Raw genomic sequence first — 15,836 nt, 5'->3', positions numbered from 1 at the left:
TGCAAGGTGGCTCAGGTTCCCTTTGAGTGGGGGGGGGGTCTCTGGTACTCTTCAGGTAGCTGTGAGGCCCGCCATGCCTGTAGACTGTTTGTTAGGGAACGATTTGGAGAGCTCACCTTGGGCTAAGGTGGAGCGGAGTGCTCACCTGGAGATGTTGGGTATGCCGGATTGGGCGTGTGTCACCACACGGTCCATGGCAGCCAGTAGAGGTACTCAAGAGGTCCTGGAGCCTGAGAGGGAGGCCCAGGAACCGGCCTCAGAGAGAAGGAGCAAGGGGCGCGGGAAGCCGGCCCCTGAAGTTCCCACGGTCCAGGAGGAAGCAGACCTTGAGGGGGATGCCCTGGAGCCTACAGGGGAGCAGATAGCTGAACTGGGAGACCTGCCGGAGCTGACCCATTGGCAGCAGGAAGGGGGTCCCACCAGGGAGGACTTTTGCAAGGCACAGAAGGAGTGCCCTTCTCTCGTGGGTATGCGGCAGCAGGCTGCAGACCAGGCCGCAGGTGATCAGTCAGGATCACATTTCGTTTACTGGGAGAACGACCTCCTATATACAGAGCCTAAGGTTGCTGAGCCTGGGTCAGCCCGTGCGCTGGTGGTACCCCAGGACTTCAGAGCCTTCCTACTGGGGCTGGCTCACGATGTGCCATTGGCAGGGCATTTGGGGCAGGACAAGACCTTTGAAAGGCTTGTCACCCACTTTTATTGGCCTCAAATGCGCAGGAGTTCAGATACTCACTGCAGGACATGCCAGACTTGCCAGGCAAGTGGAAAGAGTGGAAGGAAGCAGAAGGCTCCACTCCAGCCATTCCCTGTGGTCGGTACCCCATTCCAGCGAGTGGGGATTGACATTGTAGGGCCACTGGACCCCAGGACAGCGATGGGCAATAGGTTCATCCTGGTCCTGGTGGACCATGCCACCCGGTACCCGGAAGCCATTCCTCTAAGGACAGTGACGGCCCCCGTGGTGGGACGGGCACTGATGGGAATTTTCTCCCGAGTGGGATTCCCTCTAGAAGTGGTGTCTGACCGGGGTACCAATTTCATGTCCAAGTACATGAAGTCTCTTTGGCAAGAGTGTGGTGTAACCTACAAGTTCACCACCCCTTACCACCCCCAAGGAAACGGGTTGGTTGAGAGATTCAACCGAACCCTCAAAGGCATGATAATGGGCCTAGAAGGAGCCATGAGGCGTAAGTGGGACGTCCTCTTACCATGCCTTCTCTTCGCTTACCGTGAGGTGCCACAGAAGTCTCTGGGGTTCAGTCCCTTTGAGCTTCTGTATGGTCACCCAGTCAGAGGACCTCTAAGTCTGGTCAAAGAAGGCTGGGAGCAATCTCCCAGGAAGCCTCCCCAGAATGTATATAGTTACATGCTGGCCTTCAGGAATCAGACTAGGCGATTCAGGCAACTTGCTGAGGCAAATCTGGAAGCCAGCCAGGAGGAGATGAAGCGGTGGTACGACCAGAATGCCACTCTGGTAGAGCTTCAGCCTGGACAGAAAGTATGGGTCTTGGCCCCCGTGGAGCCGTGTGCGCTCCAGGATAAGTGGACCGGTCCCTTTGAGGTGGTGGAGCGCAAGAGTCCTGTTACCTACGTGGTGGACCTGAAGTCTCCTAGGAACCCCTTAAGGGTCCTACATGTCAACCGCCTCAAGCCCCACTTGGAGAGGTCCCAAGTGGGCATGCTCTTGGCAACAGATGCTGGAATGGAAGAGGAGACAGAACCTCTTCCTGACCTCCTGTCAGCCAAGGAGCAAGATGGGTCAGTGGATGGTGTCATCCTCTCTTCCACCCTGACCCCTGAGCAACAGAATGATTGTCGCCAGTTGCTGGGACAGTTTTCTGACCTGTTTTCCCTGGTCCCTGGTGTCACTGATTGGTGCGTCCATGATGTGGACACTGGGGATAGTCCACCTGTGCGGCACAAGGCCTACAGGGTGACTGACAGGGTGAGGACATGCATCAAGGAGGAGGTCTCCAAGATGTTTGCCCTCGGGGTAATTGAGTCTTCTAGCAGTCCTTGGGCCAGCCCCGTGGTCTTGGTCCCAAAGGCTGCAGCGCCGGGAGCCACACCCGAACTCCGGTTCTGTGTGGACTACAGAGGACTCAATTCGGTCACTAGGACCGACGCGCACCCCATCCCCAGAGCTGATGAGCTCATCGATCGGCTAGGGGCTGCCAACTACCTCAGCACGTTTGATTTAACGTCTGGGTATTGGCAGATCGCCTTGACCGAGGGGGCCAAAGAAAGGTCAGCATTTTCCACCCCAGATGGGCACTACCAGTTCCGGGTCATGCCATTTGGGATGAAGAATGCCCCTGCCACCTTCCAGAGATTGGTCAACCAGGTGTTGGCTGGGCTGGATTCGTTCAGTGCAGCCTACCTGGATGACATCGCCGTGTTCAGCTCCACTTGGGAGGAACACTTGCGTCACCTCTGGGAAGTGTTGATGGCGCTGCGCAAGGCAGGCCTCACGATCAAGGCGAGTAAGTGCCAGATCGGGCAGGGTTCCGTGGTGTACTTGGGACACCAAGTTGGGAGTGGCCAGGTGGCACCCCTTCAGCCCAAGATAGAAACCATCCTGAATTGGGAGGCGCCCAAAACCCAGACGGAGGTGAGAGCCTTCCTAGGTCTCACCGGGTACTACAGGAGGTTTGTCAAGGGGTATGGCAACCTGGTTGCCCCCTTGACAGCGCTGACTTCGAAGAAGCAGCCCAGGAAAGTGATCTGGACTGACACCTGTCAGAAAGCTTTTGAGGCCTTGAAAACTGCTATGTGCACGGCGCCCGTGCTCTTGGCTCCCAACTTCTCCAAAGAGTTTATCGTTCAGACAGACGCTTCAGAGCATGGTGTGGGGGCTGTTCTTTCACAGATTAATGAGGAGGGCCTAGATCAACCCGTAGCCTTTCTTAGCAGGAGGTTACTTCCACGGGAACAAAGGTGGAGTGCTATTGAGCGTGAGGCATTTGCTGTGGTCTGGGCGCTGAAGAAGCTAAGACCCTACTTGTTTGGGTCTCACTTCCGGGTTCAGACGGACCACAGGCCCCTCAGATGGTTGATGCATATGAGGGGTGAGAATCCAAAGCTGTTGAGGTGGTCCATTTCCCTACAGGGTATGGATTTCACGGTGGAACATCGCCCTGGTACAGATCACGCCAATGCTGACGGTCTGTCCAGATTTTTCCGCCTTAGTGATGAGGAACTCCCTGGGGTAGGGTAGTTCTCCCCACTTTTCAGCTGGAGGGGACACGTGTTAGACCTGGCACCTTGGCGTGAGTCTCCCTTCCTCTTTTTGTCGCTGTGCCTCATGTGTTTTTATGGTGTTGGCCGCTCAGCGCGCTGTGCCACTGCCAACCAGTGTCACGGTGCGAGTGCTCCCTATGTAAATTGTATATGTTGGTTGGATTCCATGATTGGATTGTTTGATTTACTGTCAGACCCCAGTAAAGTGCGCCGGGGGCGCCAGGGCATGTAAATACGAACACCGCTGGTGGGCTTGCAGCACTGGTTGTGCCACCCACAGAAGCGGCCGGTAAAAAATATCCGAGGTCTGCCATCGCAGAACCTGCGTGCAGTCTGGTACTGACATGCTGACCGGCAAGTGCCCACACTTGCCAGTCCCTAAACCCTTCCCTTAGCTGCATGTTAGTCACCCCTCTGGTAGGCCCACGGGCAGGGTGCATTGTACGCATAAGGTAGGACAAGCCTGGATGCATGGCATGTCCTAGTAGTGAATTACCGCCAATGCTGTTCACTACTGCAAGGCTACCCTGTTCCCATAGGCCAGTATGGGCGGCCTGGATTATTACACCCTATGATCCTAACCGACCCAGGGAACATGGTAGGAGATCGAGTTTAGTATGCCTGAACTCGGAATAATAAGGTACATCTTTTCGCAAGGTTTATTTTAATATTCCGGGTTTGCAAATGCCGCTTTTAGAAAGTTGGCCTTTGCTTGCCTAAACCTTTCAGCCGCCTCTGCGTGTTGTGTATCTGATGTCTGGCTGGTGTGAGTGACAGGGCTGGGGGAACCCAGATGGGCAGGGCTAGGTAGCCTGGTATGAATAGGACGATCGACAGGTAGATGGGTGGGAGGAGTGCTCCTAGGTTCTGAATAGGACAGTGCTCCGCTACCTCGATGCCGGCTCCACCCCCTGTGGAGCGTCTGATGACTCTGCCCTGCACTCTGAAAGGAGAAGCCTGCATCACGTAAACAAAGTGCTCAGAAACCGGACTGAACTAGGCAAGGGCCCCCCTGGCCTGGGAGAACAAAAGATTTGTGGTATAAATAGAGGAGCCCTGCTCCTAAGAAACTAGATCCGCTTTTGACCAAGAAGAATCTCTGCCTGAGGAGGAGGCACCGGGAAAGCTGTAGGAGGAAGACTGTCCCTATCCTGGGGGATTGGCCTGCAGTGGTGACCTTGCTGCCAAAGGAGAGAAGAGAAACTGTTGCTGAAGACTTTTACTTTACTTTTACTTTCAAGACTTGTGCTTTTCCAAAACGATCTCCAAGGGCTTGGAACTGAGCTTGCCCCCTGAACTGAGCCCCAGGACCATTGGGCTCTACCTGATCTTCACTCGCCTGCTGCTGGACTGTGGTGTCCTTTCCCTCGCCGGAGCTGTGACCCTCGTGCCCCAGTCCCTCCTTGAGCCGTGACCAGGACTGCTTAGCCGCCCCCGCCTTGGGAAGAGCCTCGCTCGATCGGAGCCGCTCCCCCTACGCTGTGCTGGGTTGCCCCGTCACCTCGCTCGTTGGAGGCTCGCTGTGCACCTTCACCCTCCCGCCGGAATCGGCGTTTGTGAGCATCTACAAGCCTCGGACGGCCCGGACGCATCTGCGTGCCCGGCTGCCCCGCTTTGTTCACCCGCCACCTGCAACACCCCGCTCTTGTCGTGAGCCTGAAGATCAGACCCCCATCGTGAAGTGTGGGAGCCCCGGACGCCGCCTCGCTCTTCTGTCGAAGAGCCGCTGAAATCCCGCACCCGCCTTTGCGTCAAGAAACAAGGTACTGTACTTACGAACTCGACCGCGAGCTCGCATCGGATCCAGGGTCCGCAACGTTCTTATTTCCCTGTCATCTGCTGTGTGCTCCCTGGGCGCTGCCTCAGCACGAAGTGCGCTGAGGCCTACAGTTACCTTGTGCCCGCCTAAAGAACTTTCCGTAAAACCAAGAGAACTTGACCGTATTTCCGAGAATTGTGGCCCCATCAGTTCAACGTTACTGGGCCTTGTATTTGAATCTGCTGAAACTACATAAAAGCTTATTTTTATATACTTCCTGATTGGTGTCCGTTTGTGGTGCATGCAAGGGGTTTACTGTATGGGTAATTGCATTTGCTTAACCGTGTACGCCTGAGACTTAGCCTAGACTGCTCGCGCCACGCACCTAGAGGGTGAGCAGGGGTTATTCTGGGGAGTCATCCTTCGCCCTGACAAGAAGTAAAGGGTCCCTGCTTGTTGTGGGTTCACACCTGCGTCAACCAGAGCCCCCTCATTTCTAACACATGTCGTTTTGAAATGTGAAGCCTAGTACAGTTTATTGTTTTTATATAAAATTGTGTCACAAACCATTTCCTTTTAAAATTGTCATAAAAAGATGAAAGGTAACATCTCTGCTCTATCACAAGAAAGAAAAAGTAAGATTAACAGAAAAGACGTCGAGAGCTGTCCACTGTGGAACTGGAGAACCAGGTTTGAGTCTCCGCGTAGGCTTAACATCCTGTGATTCTGGGCAAATCACTTAACCAAACTGTACCTAAAATTTGAGTGCAGCCTTGCATATAGTAAGTGGTGCTTAATATGTGCCTTTGAATAAAGTAAGTGATGCTCATGTAAAGCGCTTCAATACCTTTAACTCGAGTTTGTACTAGATATAACTGTGAAAAAAACAGCACTTAACAAGCACTCTCTGAACACTGCTTGGTTAATGTACACATGGTGCAAAATGCACCAATAAACAAGAAGTCTCAATGCAGTGGACCAGAGGAAAGCTCACTCTCACTGAGCAGATTGCCTATTTTGTTATGTTACAAGACCAACGGTATTGCCGTATGCCTAGTATCCGAAATTAGATGACAGTCTTAGATTTACTTACTTTATTTTATCATGTATTGAGGAATCATAGTAAATATGTTGCACATCTCTAAGAGAAGATGGCTGTAAACATCCACATGTCTGCTAGTGCCAGAATTATGCCCACCTAGCACACACAATATGATTCCTGTCTAGACTTTGTACACTATTGTGATGGATGGGCTGGTCTGGTTCTTTTACCACTACCTGTAACAAAATATTTGGAAACTTGTTTTTCTTTCATGTTAATGGGTAATTCTACATTTAATATGTGTTTTAAGTGCTAAAACAGTTCTTTAAAAAAATAATACATCATATCTGTATGTTCAAATATAGTTCAGGCACTGGCCCCTACATTTGCACTGTACATCATTTGCGAAGAGCACTAATGGATGCAAAGCACAATCTCTCACACAGTATTCTTGAACTTGAACCCACTTTCGGTTAAGAGAATTTTAGAAACACCTAATTCAGCAGACCTACTATGGTCATCCCATCAACTTTGCACCTGTCCTTCATGAGTATATTTCAACTTTAGCCATTTGCCTGCATAGTACAGTGGTGCAACCAGCTCACATTTTTTCCATACACAAAGTTTTCATCATAGTTTTGGATATTTTTGTATATAAATCAATTTCAAACCTCAAGGATGAATCAAGAATTCTGACATATCCTCTTCTCTTTGCAGAAATCGACGTTGACGATGGAAAGGAAAAGGACATTTTTGACATCAATGCAGGTTCTTGTCTTTCTTTGATTACTTTTCCACGTGTAAAACACCTATTTTTTGAGCAACAGTGAAAACCTGATACAGTTGATTATAGTAAATCATTTTGTCTTCCTCTTTAGCAAATGGATTGGATCTTTTTGAAGGGGACATCCTTCTTGATGAGGTGAGTTCAACCATGCAAAGAACAGACTCCTCAACACCTTGAAGAGGAGAGCCTCCATTGGACGAGTACACATGACTTATTTCAGCTTGAAATATTATTCATGGGAGATGGTACATTGGAATCGGCTTGCGGACTACCCTCATGTGATGTTTACTATAACTAGCTTGTAAACTACTTTTTGAAAATACTATATTAGAAGACGTTCTAGTTTACACTGGATTTGTATGGGGAGCATGATGGCTAATTTTAATTTATTGGGACTGGTCATCTATGTTTTAGCTTTCAGGAATAGTCCTGTATGGCCAGAAGATTTAAGGGATGTTTCATTAGTAGGGGAGAGGGTGGGGTAGTTGAGTGCAATCCATAAGTCGAACCATGTAGTTCTAGAATGATTATCTTGACCAGTATCACAGTATGGTTACCTTTTAGTGAGCACACAAACCGAGTGGCAAAATAGTCAAAAAACACAAAGAGGCTAAAATTTGATTAAGTAAAAGAAAGGATGGGATCCAGACTGACATTAATACATTTTATGTATGGCCTTTGGCTGCATGACTGTTGGAAAGTGGATTATTTGTAGTGGTAAATATTATAGGGCCACTAACACAATACAGGGCTCAGAATAGGTCTTAGAAAATTATTCCCATACTCAACTCTTGGTATCTTGGCTGCGAGCAGACAGGCTTAACTTGAAAGACAGGTATGTAAAGCATTTAAAAACACCAATTCAGTTAATATTTAAGACACAACACACAATAAAAATCCAACACCAATTTATAAAAATGGGAAATATTTTTATCTTTATAATGACCCCAAAACAGAAAGAAATCTAATGTAGAGAACCGGAGATGTGAACTTTTAAAGATTTAATACTATATGACACATAGAAACCTATAGCGCCTATTGGAACATCTGGTCGTGCTAGACCAGGACAAAGTCAAAGTTTTCTGGAGCTTTTCTTCCCAGGTTCCCTTGAAGCTATCAGCCAGTCCGGATTGCCTTGCAACGAGCTCCTGGTCAAACCTATGGAAGTTAGACCTCCAGAGCTTTCCAGCAGGACTAACCAAGGATCCAGGCCGGCTTGCGGTTAAGGATGAGCGGCTTGGCTCTCGTGGTTGGTCCCGGTCACCTTTTCTACATTCAGACTTAGAAACCTTTGAAGAGATTTTTCTCCCGGGGTCCCTCGATGCTCTTCATCAGGCCAGAATCGGTGAGGGTCCACCTGTTTGGGTTTCCACCAACTCCCGGTCAAACTCTGGAAGTCAGACCTCCAGGGGATTTTCAGTGGGACGAACCTGGATGGCAGGCCTGCTCACGGTTGAGGGTTGCTGGCTTGGCTGGCCAGGTCTAGTCAGCCAACTTATGGAGGTTTTTTCCAAAGTTACTCCAAAGCTCTTCAAACTTCTAGAACTTCGTCCTGAAGTTTCTTTGAGGGTCCTAAAGTGTCCAAAACCTACTCCAAGGGTCTGGAAGCTCCAAGATGGTCCTTGAAAGTTTGGGACTTCAATTCCCACAATCCACTTGCACAAATCTTTAACAAATCCACTGGTATTACTCCAGGCTGGGGATTCTTGGTGATGGTCCAGGTGAGCTTTGTTAACCTGTAGCTTGTAGTAAGTAAGTAAGTAAATAAATAATGTATTGTTTGGTTAATAAAAACCTTGACAATTTTCACCTTCAAAAACACATAGCAGAGCAAATTCATGATTAAAAAAGATGAAGAGCATATCTAAAAAAAAATCTTCCTTGTGTCAAGATAGTCGGAACAGTAATCAGTAGTTGTTGTCAAATACAGGACATAGACAAAGTCTTTTATCTTAAGACCAGACATCAATTATTCCTCTTGAGCTAATTTAGATGTAAAAAGTTCAGATGAATAAACTAAATGTGCAAGATTTTTACGTTCAGTATAGGTGATGAGACACTTAGGTCCTGGGATGCTTGCTAGCTTCGGTTGTCCATCAATAGTCAGTCTTGCTTAGCCACTTAGAAAGTGCGTCATCTAAGGGCTGGTTTGGTGTGCAAATTATAGCAAGGTATGTGCAGGGTCCAATCTTACTCTAAAAGCTTTTTGAAGAGTTTACTATTTCTGTCACGTAAAGTACCTGGTGCAAGTAATAAAAGAAGGACCAAAATTAATCCGTGGATTTGATAAATTGGTATCACAATTAATCACAAAGTTTAAGATTGTGTTTTGCCTAACGTACAATAGAGAGGGGGATAGGGATCAAGAGAACATATTCCAATAATTAAATAGTCAATGTTTGGGACACTGTAGTAAAAGGCGACTGTGCAATGCTCGGTTAATCTGTATACAGCGGGGCTAGTGTGTTCCTGTTGGGTGTTGTGCTCCAGGTTATGACTTCCAGATAACGGTTGGCCTGAGTGTTTAGTTCCCTCAGAAGCGGCACTGTAAGGTTCTGTTGACTTTGATATTAGAGATTGCTAGTCTCTTACTGCCAGAGCTTTTTCCCCTGCACCTTCCATAAATCGTACAAAGCGACACAACAACTGTACGTCTCCCACTCAAGGCTTGCCTTCCCTGCTAGTCTGCAGGATCTTACCCCCTTGCTTATAAAGATGGGCTTCAGTAGCTTGTAGGAAATCCACTCTTTGGTCCTTTTGAAGCAAGTCAGGTCCACAGGGCTGTAGTTGTGCAGATTATGCAGCAGGCGCAGTCAGTCAGAGTTCAGGGCCTGGTTGGTGCAAATCAAACTTCGTAGCATGGATCCTTCTTCTTCCTCGTGTTTCAAGCAGCAGATCTGAGAGGCACTGACCCTCTCAGATACTTATTCAGTGTTTTCTGGGGTCACACAAAAGGGCACTCCTGTCCAAAGAGGTGCAGGACGACACCCCAGAGAAGACCATTCCCTCCAAAGTTTGTCACAATGGCCTCCCAGAAAGCACTATTTCTCCAATATTCAATATGGCTGACGTCTCAGCAGGTAGAGGGAAAAGCTGGCTAAACCAACCTTCAAGATGGTTTATCTGCATATTTTCCCGTCCCCTGGCATCTGCCCATTCGTTCCTTAATCTTGCCATCTGGCTGGTTTCAAAGAGTAGGGGTAGAAATTAAACTGGTTTCTCCTACCTGTCTCCTCCTTCTATTGAAGATTATTGTTTACGACCCCCTCCCCCTTGCTCTGGCATTACTATGTAGCAGAACCCTCTCCTCCCAGAATGGCTCTTTCACCCCAGGGGCTACTTATCACCTCATCAAAGCAGCCTGGCAAATCCACTTAACTCTGACCAATCAGGACAGATAACTGTAAGGCTGAATTTTGGCATACAGACAAGAACTTCTTGTCTGTACATTTTAGGATAAATTCAACAATAATATGTTGTTGAATTTATCAATACCATTCTAGTAAGTCCTTGAATTATATTTTCTGATTCTCCTGGCGGGAATTATGAATGAATAACTTCTTGCCACGTTATCCTATGTGGCTGGTGATCTGCAAAGGGGAAAATCAACTGGGCAATTTCTCCAACACCAGGGCTTATAAAATATATTTTGTAAGGACCCTGCCTATAGCTACAGGTCCCCCCATCCCTGGAAAACCTATGGGAGACTTTAGGGGTTCTGAATATGTAAAAATATTGCAGATCCTCACTCCACAGTGTTCCTAGCACAAAAGTCGATTTTGGGAAGCACTTTACTACAATGGGGGGAGTGAAATGTGCAATTTTACTAAAGCCAGGGCATTTAAAACCTATTATATAAGAATCCTTCTTATAAATACCTACCCCCCCCCCCCCCCTCCCACCACACCACCACTGGGACACCTAAGGGAGACCCTAGGGGTAACTAATATGCCCACATATTATAGCTTATTAATTTTTAAGTGCCCTGAACACCAAAAGTCGAGTTAGGGCACAATTTACATGTGAAAAGCAGTCCTGGAACACAAGGCTGCTTTTAAACTGATCTCAGGCCTCAGCAGTGCACACATGCAAGTGCAGAAAGGGCTGCTGGCACCTAAACTGCCATGTCCTATTACATAATAGGCACTTAAAGGTAGTTTTGATCCCCCTGCCCTATTATGTACTAGGGCCTTACAGAGGAGGTCACCCATAGTGTTCCCTAATGTATGTAGGTGGGATGTATGATATTACAATGCGGGTTTTTACCACGCGTGCAGTTACATCGCATGCGTTACAACGCATGCGATGTTACAACGCTATGCCATTAGAACGCAAGTCTTTACATCGACTTGCGCTAGATGGCGTGCTGACATTAAAAAAGTGTAATTTACTATTCCAACTCCAGTCCACTTAACAGTAGGGAAGGTGTTGGGATAGTAAACTACACTATTTGTAATGTTAGCACGCCATCTAGCGCAAGTCGATGTACAGACTTGCGTTCTAATGGCATAGCGTTGTAACATCGCATGCGTTGTAACGCATGCGATGTAACTGCACAGCGTGGTAATAACCGCGTTGTAATGGCTGTTCCCCATGTAGGTGTTTTCACTGTATTCTAGTAGTGTTTTCAGGATAGTACTGGCCCTGGGCTTGGTTAGGCAAAGGTAATCACTAGGGGGTAACTGTTCCTAATTGAGAGAAACAAAAGACAGCCTATTTGGGTTGCAGAGAGAAAGGTTCCAATGTGTTGTCTCAGTTGTGGTGAGGGTTAAACATCGATGAAGGTGGAGGAATTTCTCCTTTTAGGAAAAGTGCCATCACACACCCATGTGGGTGTCTTGCTTCATCATCGAGCATGTGCTCCTTGTGGGGGTGGCGCTGCCATCCCCACAGCCCCGCGAGAAGGCTCTTTGTCGGAGATCTTTTAGGAGAGTATCCCCTCCAGGCCATGCTGCTGTGTTTCCGTACGGCAAAAGAAAGGGCAGAAATGCACCGCATCTATTTTGTTACTGTCCATTCCTGGCCTTTTCCCATGCACCGGAGCACAATGGGCTTCCGTGCGCCAGCGCAGGCACCTTTGCACCATGGCGCAAGGGTGTTTGCGTTGCGGGCATGATTATTTTTGTGCACGAAGGGAAACCTTCCTGCACAAAAACAATCACAAGAGGCTTTTTCCTTTTTCTATGTGTGCTGCAGAATGCAGATGTTTCTCCTCGTTGTGCCTCCCTAGTTTTTGGCTCTGCTTCAGTCTTACGATTGCTCGTAAATCTGGGGCAGGGTCAAAAAGCCATGGATGTTGCTGGGAACGCCCCCAGCAACACACATGGAACGCCCCCTTCACACAGTTTTCAGCGTAAAAGGGGGAAATATTTATAAGGCCATGAAAAGTCACTTAACATGGCTTTACGTGGCCTTATAAATATGGCAGTAGCACATTGCTCTACCGGAATGTAAAAAAAGTGACATTCCAGCAGCGCAAAAGTGCTGGTATGGCATCATAAATGAGGCCCTCAGAGATTGTAGGGCTGGGGTGATGTGGTCTGTTAATTTTCGTGAGAGGAGCTGGACTGGTGGGATTTGAATGTGCTGGAGTCTGTGTGGAAAGCATTCCAGGAGGCATAGGTAGAGTCTGTGTAGCCTATCTTCGGTGGTTGTTTGGTTGAAGCCTTGTTTGGAAAATCAGGAATTGAAATATTTGCCCTAGTGTTCTTAGTACAAAGTAGGAAGCCTGGATTATAGAGATGACATGAGCTAATATTATTAATCTAGAGCCCACATATCTGCTCAATTTTTTATTGTCTTTAAGAGGGAAGAGCTGTGACCAAGAGAGTACTGCCAGGGCAGTAGTGAAGCAGTCAATGGCGTGTTGCCATAGAGGAGCACTATTGTAAAGCCTAGGTTGAATTTAAGGTTGTTTCAATGTCCGACTTAGAGTTGGTATTGGTGAGTGAATTTGTGTTCATTTTTAGAATGATCTGTGTATCATTCGACTGGTTGCAGCAGATAAATCTAAAAAAATTGTTCGAAGTCTGACTTTTGGTTGAGGCAGCGATTAAACAAGAGGTGGATCAGTATGGAACCCTGTGTCACTTTTCAGAGGAAATGGATTAGCCTTGGAGAAGGTAGGGGTCCGATTTGTGTTCTGTGTGAGAGGAAGAAGACAAATCCAGTTTAAGACCTGCTTCTGGATTCCACTGTTATGCAGGTGGTGTGGTATTATGGGTGACTTATGCAATTGTTGTTGACTCGTTTGGATCCACTTATGACTGATTCAGTAGGTTGTGGGTTTTCAACAATTCCTGATGATTTCGTTTAAGGCGTTTGGCATAAAGGAGCCGTTTCAAATGGATGTGCGGCTGTGTTCTGTGTAGGTTTATTTAGTTGCTGCTTGTTAGCTGTTGTTTGCTATTAGCAGGGATTGCTATTTTCTTGTGAGATGTTAAGACTAGCAAGGTATGATTTTATGATTGTCCTTGGTGTCCTTAGTGCCTTGAGGTCCCTGAAAACATATTCTGGGAATAACATATTGAGAATTAGCTTTGGGTGGGCAGATGTGTATGTGTGTGTGTGGTTGCTTTGCAGCAATGTTTTCTTTGTTGAGCGATATTGACATTGTTGGTTTAGTGGTTTTGTAGTTGTTAATGTTAATGATTTTGAAGGTGAAGTGTTTGACTGGAGAGCCACTGATAACTTGTAAAATGGCGTTTGTTTAGCTCCCATTTTGTGCAGAGTGACGTAGCTGGTTCACTCAGAAGGGTAGCTTGGTGCTGAATAACAGATGTTTATTGTTTCCCAACTCAGTGGTACTCATTGTATCGACCGCAGAAGATGAACGGCTGAAAGAACCCACTGTGATTTGAACCTGTAACCATGAGGTCAAACACAGGCTCCTACAGTGGACGCATTAGTTCACTAGGCCACCAGACCTAGCTATTAGGATACAAGGAGTATAATGTGGAGAAATTAATGTTATGCTAGCAGTGAATAAGAAGCAGCAAAGAAAGTTCAGCATAGATGGTGAGTTGGGCAGAAGGTTAGCTGTAGTATTTAGAAGGGAGGAGACAGATCTTGAAGAAGGCGTAACTGGGCAGGGCAATGGTAGTGGTGGATTTGGTGTAGAAGAGGGTGGAAAATAAGTAGGGAAAATCAAGAAGAACTCCATCTTCTAACATAGCAAGGAGGGCATAGAGAGAAGTGAACCCAATTTTATTTAAATTTGTAAAGAACTTGATGTAGAGGGCAAAGGAATATATCCATCTAAAGTCAAGGACATTGTAAAGGATGTGAGGTTGCTGTAATTGGAGGTAACTATGTATGTATGTTTGTATGTCTGTATGTAAGTAGGTACAATAGTGATATTTACATAGCAGAAACCTAGCCACAGGGCATTAGAATTCTGTACATGGTCAAAGGCAAGGATGCAGTTAACGAGAGGTAGCTAGACTCTGGCAGCAGAAGTGTATTGCTACTGCATTGCGATGTAGTGCTCTTTAAAGAGGTGTGTTTTCAACTCTGTCCCTAATTGGATAAATGTTAGGGCTGTCCTGTAGGATATGGCGATATTGTTCCAGATCCTGGGAGCATAGATGGAAAAGGATTGCTGCCTTGCTTTTTAGGTCTCCTGAGCCAGCGCGGATGCGCTGCTTGGAGAGCATTTAGTATACGGGTTTTCAAAGTGCTACCCACATGATTTTGCAGGCCTGAAGCTTGAGTGCACGTTGGCGTGCACGTGCACAGCTGCTTCTCGCACTCCCTCCCTCCCTTCTCCCCCTCCCTTTTCGTCAGCTTTGATCAGGCTCCTCTGCTGCTGGCATTCCCCCTTCCCTTTTCACCCAGCCCGTCTTTTCACCTCGGCTTGCACTCACTCCTCCTTTCTCCCCTTTCGGCCGCTTTGATGATCTCAGCGAGCCGCGCGGCCAATGCTTGTTGATAAGGAATTCCTCACAAAAAACATGCCTCCTAGATAGACAAATAATGATTTGAATTTCAAAATGGGTTTTCCGTCGAATTGGTACTTCTGCATTTATACATCTTGGTTCTCAGAATACCGATGCCTTTTTTTCTTTAGATGCAAATCAACAAAACGTGATCATGTTTAAGCTCTCCCACTGCCCTGTTTACCCTCGTGTCGTTTTGGCCGACAACACCCTCATTTCATCTTTTCTGCTCGAGTAGCATGATCTTGCAGTATTTATTTTTTGTGGCGTGCTTCTGTGACCAAAGTTTCACGCACAATACATTCAAATCAGATTGCCCTGAGAGATTTCTTTGCACCCTGGTTATCCTTCAAGCACTGCAAGTATTTATGAAAAGTTTGTTATGGGCTTCCTTGACATTTCTAAACAGTGTAGCATTTGCCTAATGCATGCTGCAGGTATTTAGCTGTGGGAAGTATCGGAAGAGATCCAATATCCTTGATTACCTAAAACCTAGCTCAGGAGCACCTGGCTAACGCTGCCCTGTTTATGGGAGTTTTACTTCACAGTCGAGCCAGAGAGAACAGAACCAGCTGACTCTATCAGGCTCTTGTCAGTGGGAGTCAAAGTACAGCAGTTGAGCCCCACCTGGTGATTGATTGAAAGGAAAACGGCCCCTTACTTTTCAGCATGTTCCTTGTCCTGACTAGCGTGTAAGAACACTCATGGGCTCCGTAGCCATATTTCCTCCTATGATTATTATCTCTGTTTTAGGGTGGGCACTGAATGAATCCAGAGATGCTTCAAGTGCACTGTGATATTACATGGGTTAATGAGGACCACTGGCCACTCCCATTGCGCCCCAATAGCCCATCACCGTTTTCTACCCCGAGTTTGACACCTCCCCGTCACAGTCCTCACAAACATGAATACGGACTGATCATGGGGAGTTCGGATGAAGAGGTAATGTTGGTGACAGTGCATTGGTCTATTAGCTCGTTTAGCAACACCTCAACATTGCCAACCACAGTATCGTTTTGCACCAAACGAATAAGATCATTGTTTATGTTTGCCACCTCTTTTTTAGTC

At 47.1% G+C, this 15,836-nt stretch overlaps 1 protein-coding gene across 1 annotated transcript in view; it reads left to right on the top strand.

The window, feature by feature from the left end:
- Positions 1-15,836, top strand: part of MEP1B (meprin A subunit beta) — a 330,890-nt gene that overhangs the window by 113,982 nt on the left and 201,072 nt on the right. Inside the window, exons 3-4 of the mRNA XM_085605695.1 lie at positions 6,762-6,812; positions 6,923-6,966. Of these exons, the coding sequence (XP_085461821.1) occupies positions 6,762-6,812; positions 6,923-6,966 (95 nt within the window). The remainder of the gene's footprint in view (positions 1-6,761; positions 6,813-6,922; positions 6,967-15,836) is intronic.

The sequence above is a fragment of the Triturus cristatus genome, chromosome 5_1 (genome assembly GCF_964204655.1).
Source record: "Triturus cristatus chromosome 5_1, aTriCri1.1, whole genome shotgun sequence".
NCBI lineage: Eukaryota > Metazoa > Chordata > Amphibia > Caudata > Salamandridae > Triturus > Triturus cristatus.
Note: the sequence above shows the minus strand (reverse complement) of the source record. Positions and strands in the feature narration are given on the sequence as shown.